Genomic DNA, 11,158 nt, shown 5'->3' with positions numbered 1-11,158 from the left:
CAGAATATTTTACTGGAGACAAGCGAATGAAAGCATATAAAATTACAATAATAGTTCTTCCATCGACAGACATTATATAAGCTGTAGGATACGGTGATTTTACATTTAATGTCGTGCTCAAACCATGGACCTACCGGCTACAGGCCTGAATTATCTTGGAACTTTCTAGTAAATGTGAAGATTATTGCTGTCATCCACTTTGTCTAGTGCCTCACTTTATTTGAATAAATTTTGTAATAACCTAGACTAAATTACGAGATGATGCCCAAGTCAACCACGACCACAGACTTTAAATAACGTGCTCGTTTGTGGGTCTGTCTTGAGAGTCCTTGGAGTTACTGTAATAAGAAGATACTACGCCGACACTTCCTTCATGCTGTATAACTATAAGAATCAGTCTCAATACATCTTTAACAAGTTGAATAATCCTAAAACCTTGAAGTTTCATTCACTCTCTTGGAAGGAAAAATATATAGATACTACAACATTACGTCAAAAATTCATGATCCTTGTTATGCCGACTTCCTCTTCTTCTGCATTCTTTGCAGCTTCTTCGATTTCAGGTAAATCTGGTACGACAATCCAGAGAAAACCATCGCAACACTTCCCCATTGTTTTTTCGACAGGGGGTTTCCGCTAAGAACTGAAGACACGACAATGCTTACAAATTTTCGAGTGGTGGTGATTGTTGTGTTAGTCAAGGAACCAAACCTACTGATGGTCAAGAATATAAAATTTTGGCCCACTGCACCACACAGACAGTAGAGAAGAATGTCCCATGCAGCTTCTGGGTGCGACTTGCAGAATATGATTGCATCGTATCCCATGGCATTTGGAAGACCAAACATGAATATCACGTTGTAAATTGTTCCCCATAAGTTCATTCCAAGCATTATATTCCAAGCACTTGTTTTTGGGTACCTGAAGGCCGAAGTCAATCTTTATGTCAATAACTACTGATAAAATTAAATCATGAGCCATTGGAGAACAATATGGACTTCATTGATTGATTAAAAAATAGTGATAACTATGTACACAAAAGAATTAGGCCAGCTCATGAGCTTTTCGAGCTGACCCAAATATTTTTTGACATAGTATTCAAAATTATCAAATTTCAGCGATATTACGTTTTCAAATACATTTTCGATCCAAATTTGAACCCGAGTTATTTTATTAGATACCTCTTCAGGTTTTAATGTATTTATTTAAAATTTTATAAGTAAATTTAAAATTTAATTCGAGATTTCACATACTATTACTTGATAATTATGCCCAAACAAAATGACTAGGTTCGTTTGCACTTCTAGAGAAGTACTGATAGCAAACGGAAAAACCAAGTGTCAAAGGTTGACCGACTGATCGCTATTTTTACCTGGCTGTAATAGAATCCTGAGTGGCATTGGTGAATCCATCAAAAGCAAGGTTTAGAAAACAAAGCGCATATCCAAGGGGAGCATTTGGGCGAGCTAGTTTTCTTATAGTCTTCGAGCTAGTCTAGGACAAAAACAAAGCAAAAAGTAGATATTAATAGAGAAAACAGATAATTATTTGGAATCATCAAAGGAACGACATCAATTCCTTGATTGGGCCCTATCACAGACGCATAAGTCAGCAACTCACATGGAATGACTGATAGATAACAAAGGTTTAGTTTTTAAGGTTAGATTACACTCTGAAGGTTCACAAATACTGAAAGAAAACAGAGTAACTAGGACGCATACTTTCAAAAGTGCAAAACAGGAGACCCCTCCAGCCACAAGCAACGTGCAAAGATACTCAGGGAAGGTATATCTTATACCATAAACTAATGTACCCATCAGCATCACTGCACAAAACAAAGATGTCGATTAACAAGGTTGTACAATTGGAATTTTAATATTAATTTTTTTAATGATATCATAATTAATACAACCAAAATTCCAAAAATGCTAATTGAAAATCAGTGCTACTTCTGTCCAATGCAATACAAGTAAGGAACTAAATTTAGATTGAAAAGAAGCAACCAACATTGACTCATTATATTTCCTAATCATAATTACAGATTATTTCCTCGTCGATTTGGAAGAGCTTATTCTAATATTCGATCGTCATTCCTCCAATTGCAATCGAAGAACTAAATGCTTGGTGGCAAAAGTAAGATTTGGACATTTAACCCAACATACATATAATAATTAATGACTTACCCGGAATCATTTTTGAGGATTTTGCCAGAACCTAAACACAATAATGGCAGAATTAGTCCAAAATCTTGCATGAGCTGAAACAATTAGGCTTCATGGGATCTTAATCTTAAGTAACAAAAATATATTGATTGGTGGTAAGAAAGCTAACTGGCAGTATAAAAAATTCAGGGGAAAACACAGTCGTAGAACCATTTTAATTTAGGATCTTTCTTATGTTAACCATAAAGCAAGCATAAGCCTATATTTCCCATTTTTTTATGCCATTTTGGTGGATCCTCGATGAAACAGGTTCCTTAATTTTTTCATAAGTATATAATGCATACAAAACATATTATGCAGACATTTCCGCAAAATTTGTCAAACATTACTTTCAAAGAGTGAATCTTCTAAATCACTATATGGACAACAGGTGGAATATTAAATAAGTTACCACTAGAAGGCAGTTAAATGCGCATCTACACGGTCTTATAAATGGATTCGTTAAGAAAGATGACATATAAAAGATCAACCATTTTGAGATACCCTTAGGTGAACAATTAGGACATCAATGTCATAATTTCTGCACCAGCGAGTCAAATTGAAGATCAAATTCCATTTCCAATTTCAATAAAGCAGTCAAAATTCCTCAATCACGCACCAAGCTAAAGAAGCATTTAACCATTTTAGAAATTTAAATTCATTTATACATAAAGAAACTAAAGAAAAGGGTGAGGGTCCATGTAACATTGAACTTTCCTGAGCTGGGTAACTAATGTACTTCAACGCTTCGATCCCCATAGCCGGGCCAATAGTGTTGGTGATACCAGCACTCCAATAACTCCACCAAGGAGCTCCGCCATTTCCGCCATTAGACCAAATCTTTATCACTGTGCAACAATCACACCACAATTAGAAAACATCCAGTGGAGAAAAATCAGTTTTTATTGAAAATGGATCCTCGCAAACTTACTTAAAAACGACCAGATCAAACACACTACGTTTTGTGCCAAGTTCAAGAACGCCAAGTGCTCGAACCTCTTGTTATCAGAACCAAATCTTCTAGTCGACCTAAAACAATATAATCAGCGAATTTTCCATTAGACACTGAAGGATTCAATGCATTGAACACATAGAATATTAGGAAAATGAAAATATGATCAGATCTATTCACATTATAATTTCCACCAAAAGTATCTATCAATCAGATAAGAAAAAGAATTCGCTTTTATTTTATAATTTAAACTCGAACAACAAGACGCAAGAACTGTGTATCATAAAGTAACAGGTGATCGATTACAAATAAAATTCGTGCTCAATAAAAGAAAAGAACATGCTTACAAGGTCTCTTGAAGAACCCCTTGATAAATATAAGCAGCCCAAATTCCGGTAACACAAAAGGCGAGGAGAAGTACGCGGCGTAGCCCGGCGCTGGGAGACTGCATTGCAACAAGATAACCCACCAGTAGCCACCAGATCACCGTCTCGGAACAACCGTAAGCAGCTCGTTTGATACCCAGTGTAAAATATCTCCTTTTGTATTTGCAAGTTTTACGAGGTGGGGACAAGACGCGTTTGAGCTTCCACGTGGAGAGTTTCTAATGGCTGCAATGGGTCTTAGTAAAATTTGATTGGTTGAGATGATGCCACCATAGGCTTGTAATATATTTCTATATTATTATTATTATTATTATTATATAAGAAATTGAGACCATCGTAATAACTAGCGAACTTAATATCCATTATCGTCAGTCAGATGGATTGCCCCTTTTTGACTTTTGTTTGACATAATAAAATAGAAAATTCAAAACATCTTGCCAGCATAAATCATGTTGATTTCCATAAAATAAAAATTGATTTTTTTTTACCCCCCAAATCACCGTCAACATTAATGTGTTTCATGAACACCTTGGTTCCTAGCCCATCTTGCTTCTATTTTTGTTTATGCCGGGTTTGCTTCACTGTCATATTCTATACTGTCAGTTAGCCAGTTTGTGTCTTTCCATCGAAAGCCTGCTATCACAAAAGCCATCATTCTTTATTTCATTTCCGATCCTTTTGGCTCTTGCCCAGACACTTTTCTTCTTGCTTTGCGTAGGGAAGAAGATCAGTAACGGGAAACTGTTTAGGTATATCTCCGCGAAAATTAACCATGTTATATCATATCTCTGTTTTTCTTGCATGAATTATAATGGAGATGCATGAAGTTTGAATGATGGGACTTTGAATCTTTGTGGGTTCTATCTTAAATTATAATTGCTGCAAAATGTATTGTTTTGAGTGTTCTTGAATTTGAATGATTGAGGTTAAGTTTATAAACCAAAGCTTGGATCTTTCTCATCGGTAAAGGGACTTTTTGTGGGTTTAGGCAGACTATTTTCGTTAGACTGGAAGCTTGACTCTAGTTTTACTTTCTTTGTTTGATTAACGGCTGAAAAATATGCAGATATTTATATGTGTTGTTTGTGCTATTTGATATCTTTCGCTTTTTTTCTGATATTGGACTGAAAAGATACAGTTTGATTGATTGCCATTGTGTTATATCTACTGAACATGATCGTTCTTACACTCATCCAGTTTTAAATCTCTGATCTTTGAGTAGATTCTATTTATTTTGACAGTAGTTCGTGTGAAATTCATTGATTGACGAAATTAGCTTGTACGAACTATTTTATGTATATGATTCGAAATACAATTTTTCCTACTCTCCATGACTATATGAAAAATGTTAGCTTTGTTTGATTGATATATCATTTTTTTTTTTTTTTAAAAAATGCTCTGTTTTATGTTTTCTTTTGGTTAAGAAGCATCAAGATATCCCAGCAAAACTAGCAATTCAGCTACTTCGAGCATAAACATTCCCTCTCACAGTAGCAAAAGCAATGCTGAAAGCCTCCCTACTCCAAGATCTGAAGCTGAAATTCTATCTTCTACAAATGTCAAACCATTCACATTAAATGAATTGAAGATCGAGCGCGACTAGAAACTTTTGAGTCAACAGTCTTCTTGGGGAAGGAGGATTTGGCTACGTTTACAAAGGATGGATTGATGAGCACATTCTAACTGCTGCAAAGCCTGGATCAGGAATGGTTGTTGCTGTCAAGGTTGAAGCCCTAGGGTTTCCAAGGCCACAAGGAGTGATTGGTATGCCCCCCCCTTCTTGGTGATTTTATGAAGTGATAAACTAAAATTTAAAATCAGTATTTATAAGTCTGTTTGAGAGCTTACAGATGGTTTTTTAGGCAGAGGTTCATTATCTGGGGCAACTTCATCACCCCGAATCTAGCTCAAACTGTTTGTTGGCATTTTTATTTCAGGAGTTTAATGCCAAGTTGTCCGACTTTGGTTTAGCCAAGGCTGGTCCAACTGGTGATATGACTCACGTGTCAACTCAAGTTATCGGCACACAAGGTTATGCTGCATGTCGCTACAGGTTTGTATCTTTCAACCACAAATTCATCAGGACGGTCTCTGCACTAATGCAAGTCTTTGTCACTCTACTCCTGTACTGTCTGGATATCAATGGGACAGATGTCTTCCCCATCCCCGTCAATCCACGTTTTTCTAATCGGCATCCTCCATTTAATCTCCACGGGAAATAAGTCCTCGTCAAACCCCATACCCGGCTCTCCATTTTGGTGGGCCATCCAATCCAATCTGTCTTGGACCGTGTATTAGGTATGTTGACCCGTCTAATTTTAAAATTAATAATGATAAATTGGAAAAAAATGCTAAGAAAATTTTTTTTAATAACAAATTTGAAGTGCTAAAAAATGAATAATAAACTTTCATCAAATAGTTCAATCAATATTTAAAACCATTATAATAAGAATTAATAATGTATAAAATTAATCAGTTAAACAAAATATGAAAAAACTAAAGAAATATTATAAAGTTAATTATCATTAAAATCAATTCAAAATAAGCCAAATAAAAATTAAAAATATTTATCTCAAAATAATATAAAAAAATAATTTTATATATAAAAAAATAAAATAAAATAAAATAAAATCCTATTATGGGGGACCGGCTCACTCCCGCCCTAACCCGCAACCTAATCGGGTTGAATTATTTGGCTCTCCTTCAAATGGGTAGAAACCGGACCCACCCCAATTTAACAAGTATGACGTTTAATTGATTTGTTGAAGTTTTATCTAAAATTATAAACATTATACCCTCATTTATCTATCTTTTTAAATTAAATCATATCTTAATATATTTTTAAATTTTTAGATAATCTATCACTATCTTAATAAATATATATATATATATAGAAATATCATTAATTTAAAAATAACAAAAAATGATTGATGTTCAAATAAATATTTATTATTAAGTAAGACATGAGTACAATAATTAATTTTTATTGTAAAATATCAATTGCAACTCAAACAATGTAGTAGTCATAAAATTCTGGAACTTATTGGCCATGTAGGATTCTAGGACAGCATATTTAAAATAAATTCATCCTTAATTGCTCGAATCCTGTACTTGTTTAAATAAATTATCGTTCTTCCTCCTCGATCATGGGACTCCAATATATTTAACCTTGCTGGAATAAAATTTCATTCATCTTCCTCATGCATGGGAGTTGTACAACTCTAGCTAATTAATATCATTGGACGACATATATATTTAAGGAACAATCAAGTTCATCCAGCTTCCTAGCTAGCTAGAATAAATTTTTATCCTTCTTTCCTCTCATGGGTTCATATTTCCACCAGTGTCTTCGTCAAGAATTGATTATACCAACCCCAAAATCAACCATGAAATCGGTCCCTTGTATATCTACCTCGCCTCAGTTTCAAATAAAATTCATATTTTCTGGCAAACACAGATACCGTCGATTGATTTTATCTCAAAACTCGACTGCGTTACACTCTGGGGGAGAAGTTGAGTTACCCTCCGATAGAAAATCAATCCGCTTGGATATCCAGATTACCACGAGCCCGAAACAAAGAATGTTCAGTGCAGTGAATCAAGGCCTCGGAGGTTTTCGTTTATCAATTGACCATCGACAAGGGTTGGCCAAGTATGCAGTAGAAACTGCATGGGATATTACTGTTTACTCCATGTCTCCGTCCAATAATCAGTTGAATCTTTACATCGAATTTACTGTGCTCCACAAACATGTTTATCGGGAAGATGATGTAATCCAAGAGTTGGAGGATCCGGAGCCTATCATGACTCCTGCAACCGAAGAATCTATAGAATCCTTGGAAAGCAAGATTTTTGATTCTTTGAGGGAAAATAGCGCGAGTTGCTATATCTGTCTGGAAGAATTTGAGTTGGGCTGCGAGGTTGTTTTTATGCCGTGCTCGCATATGTTTCATGGGGATTGCATTAGGACATGGCTGAGGACTAGTCACTATTGCCCCGTCTGCCGTTTTCAGATGCCTATTGCGCACAACAATGCTGGTTAATTTCATGTAAGTATATACCTTGCTAGCCAGCGTTGTCAATCGAATTATATATGCACCAAGATAATGATGGTTTTGATACTCATGGATTCTTTATTTCTTTTTTTTGACTTGGAAGAGGAGGATTGCTACAATCATGTTTCAAATTCGAGATCCGGACTCATATTTGTGACCTTGGTGTTAGATGAGCTACAAGTAATCGACCTCATATATCATCTTTTATTCTTTCATAAGACTAGATAACAAAAATTGTACAAATTCTTGGTTAATTTATATATTTTAATACCTTTTTTTCTATTTGGGAAAAGAGGAATATTACAAACATTAGTGCATATATATGAGCTACAATTCATCAGTCTCATGAATCATCTTTCATGATACTCGAGAAGTCTTCATTATAATTTAAGTGAAGGTAACGCACAAGGAATTTCAAAAATATAATTAGTAAATTATTTTCTCAGCGGTGTCACAGTAAATTGGCAGAACGAAAATCAAACTAGCAAAATCCGTGAAATATGGATTTTTACCAAATACGAAGTCTAACTTTATCACTCCAAAAAAATTCAGGGGAGATCGTGATAGGATAAATCGGGAATAAATATTTAGTTATAAAAGTCTGATTTTTGAAATATTGAATATCGACGAATAAAAGCGAGTTTGGTTTTCAAACTAAGTAGAACACAGTCAAAATAATCATTCGTAGAACCCAATTAAATATTTAAAAAATATGAAAGTTGATAGATATAAATTTGTTCAAGGATTTTGGAATCATCCACTAGAAGAGTTTGATTTATAAACTCTTTGTACAAACTCAGTTCAACTTAGAATTTATCTTGCCAAATTGCAACTCATAACATACTCGATTGGAAATCGCAACCTCACAATCCACATAATATTTAATGTCTTTTATAACAAGACCACAAACACCCAGGTTTACAAGGTTTTAGAAGATAATGCGCACGTGATCAATTAAAATATCGTTGTGAAGAACACGGATGAATATTACACTTCATATGAACAAGAACCAAGCATGTCACCTCCGAAGTTTTGTCCTCTCCAAATCTAGCTCGGACGATGAATTTCAAATAATATTCAACTTTTCTTGCAAACCCAAATACCGCACTATTTGGATATTCGAAGATTCTTGGAGGAGCTACCGATGTGGCACAGTCGGAATTACCCTGTGTTTTGAAGTTAATGCAATTCGATATCCCCGATGGACAGATAAAAAATGTTGGATAGGATTATTGAAGGACTCGAAGGTTTGCCGTTGTTCCCCGCCAACAGAGTAAAGTTGGCTAGCCATGCAGTGGACACAGCACGGGATCTTCTTGTTACGTGCATGCCTCATGGCCACAACCAATTGAATCTTCACTTGGATGTCACCGCGTTCTTCTGAGGGGTTTATGACCACAATCTTGCCCTCCACACGATGGAAGATCACATGATTCCTGCTACAGAAGAATCAATCGAATCGTTGGAGAGCAAGACTCGGGAATATTCTTGTAACGGGAGTTGTCCAATCTGCTTGGAAGATTTTAATGAATCTGGTTGTCATGAAGGTGTTCTTCAGATGCCATATCGTCATTATTTTCACGGGGCTTGCATCAAAACATGGTTGAGGAGAAGTCACTGCAGTCCTCTTTGCCGTTTTGAGATGCCAGCTAGTTAGATGCAAGAATCTGAAATTACTTTCTTTTTCTTTTTCTTTTTTTCAAATTCTAGATGAAAGTTATATAATTTATAATAAGAAATTGATACTTTCTCATACTTGTTGTACTATAATAATATTATTTTAAATTTATGAATAAATTATTAAAGCATGTGATAAATAATTGGTGTTATGTTGGGGGTATTTTGTTATCCAACTCTAGTCAAATATTATTTTTTAAAAATGACCTTTGGCAGTGTTTTTATGGAGGTGGATGTTTATGCTGCAACATCACTTATGGTTATGTATCTGAATTACGGTGACCTAGTATCTGCTATGAGGTTGTTTGGACTGATTGAGGACAAAAATGTGGTGTGCTACAATGCTTTTTCTATAAGGGTTGGCGTATAATATTGTTGATGAATTAGCGTTTCATGTGTTTAATGAACTGAGGGAATCCCTACTTGAGAAACCCGAGTCAGTGACAATCATTACTGTGCTCTCTGCGAGTGCAAAGAGTAAGAATTTACAATTTGGAATGCAGGTCCATGGACTCATAATAAAAGTTGAGTTAGTGTTTGGCACCAAGGTTGGAACTGTCTAGTGGAAGTATTCAAAATGTGGTTCTTGGCAGTGTGCTTATGATCTATTCAAAGAAATGGAAGTCGCAGAGACTTGATCGCTTGGAATTCTATGATTGCGGGAATGATGTCTAATGATCAAACTGAAATTGCTATTGATCTTTTCATGGAGTTAGAATCGAAAGAAGGGTTGAAATCAGACTCAGTGACATGAAATTCCATGATCAGTGGATTCTCATGGCTTGGAAAAGTGGATGAAGCTTTCTTGTTCTTCAGAAAAATGCAGTCTTGTGGCCTAATGCCCAGCCTGACCAGCTTATTAGCTGCTGCTTCATCTCTATCAGCACTGAACTCTGGGAAGCAGATTCATGCATATGTTGTGAGAATGAATGCCACCGATGAAGAATTTGTTGCTACTTCACTGATTAACATGTACATGAAATGTGGTCAATGTTCTCTTGCATGCAATTATTTCAATCAATTTGAAATAAAGCCTAATGATCCTGCAGTTTGGAATGCCATGATTTCTGGGTATGGAAAGAATGGTAAACGTAAAGTGGTTTTGATATTTTCAATCAGTTGGTAGAGAACAAAGTTGAGCCAAATTTAGTCACTTTCAGTTGCCTTTTGTCTGTATGTAGTCACGCTGGTCACGTTGAGAAGGCATTCCAATTTTTCGGATTGGTGACTATACGTTATGATTTGAATCCATATTTGGAGCATATGAATATCTTGATCGGCCTTCTCTGTCTAGTAGGAAGGCTGGATGAAGCTTTTGAACTACTAAGAGGAATTCCTGGAACATCTGCTTCTGTTTTTGCTTCATTGCTCGGTGCTTGTGGGCATCATGCAGATTCCATACTTGGAGAGGAAATGGCAAAGAGACTTTCTGAGATAGAGGCAGAAAACCCAATCCCTTCTGTGATGTTGTCCAACATGTTTGCGGTAATAGAGAAGTGGAAAGAAATCCACAAGATTAGAGAAATAATGAATGAGAAGGGGCAGAGGAAAAACCCTGGACTTAGATCGACGGGCGTGGCATAGTAAGAGAAGCCTGTTATATTACATACTGGATTATATGCTATTTCTTGGGTTCTCTCTCACCTGAGGGATGCAGAAGATTAACTTACACCATCTTGTGTTGTGTGGTTTAAATGGTTAGGTTAAGTTATGAATAGTGTCATTGAATAATGGTGGACATATAAAGCAACACCGCGCAAATTTGGGAGAGGGCGGCAGGATGAGGCAATTTGATGAGTTAGTATAGCATGGTCTCTTGAAAAATAGAATTTAGATATCTGGCAATTTTGGCAGAATAGAAGAACCAGCCACGTTTATAAAAGCGTC

At 35.7% G+C, this 11,158-nt stretch overlaps 1 protein-coding gene and 1 pseudogene across 1 annotated transcript; one reads left to right on the top strand and one right to left on the bottom strand.

The window, feature by feature from the left end:
• Positions 1-339: 339 nt before the first annotated feature.
• Positions 340-3,715, bottom strand: LOC140957854 (UDP-galactose/UDP-glucose transporter 3). The gene is made up of 7 exons (XM_073415254.1): positions 3,501-3,715; positions 3,133-3,230; positions 2,921-3,049; positions 2,184-2,216; positions 1,722-1,825; positions 1,373-1,494; positions 340-921 (listed from the first exon to the last, which is right to left on the bottom strand). Exons 1-7 carry the CDS (start codon positions 3,602-3,604, stop codon positions 513-515), a joined length of 999 nt encoding a protein of 332 aa, XP_073271355.1. The 5' UTR covers positions 3,605-3,715; the 3' UTR covers positions 340-512.
• Positions 3,716-9,473: 5,758 nt separating this feature from the next.
• Positions 9,474-11,006, top strand: LOC140957123 (pentatricopeptide repeat-containing protein At2g02750-like; annotated as a pseudogene).
• The last annotated feature ends 152 nt before the right edge of the window (positions 11,007-11,158 follow it).

The sequence above is a fragment of the Primulina huaijiensis genome, chromosome 14 (assembly GCF_012295235.1).
Source record: "Primulina huaijiensis isolate GDHJ02 chromosome 14, ASM1229523v2, whole genome shotgun sequence".
NCBI classification, from domain to species: Eukaryota; Viridiplantae; Streptophyta; class Magnoliopsida; order Lamiales; family Gesneriaceae; genus Primulina; species Primulina huaijiensis.
This window is presented reverse-complemented; position numbering and strand designations above follow the sequence as displayed.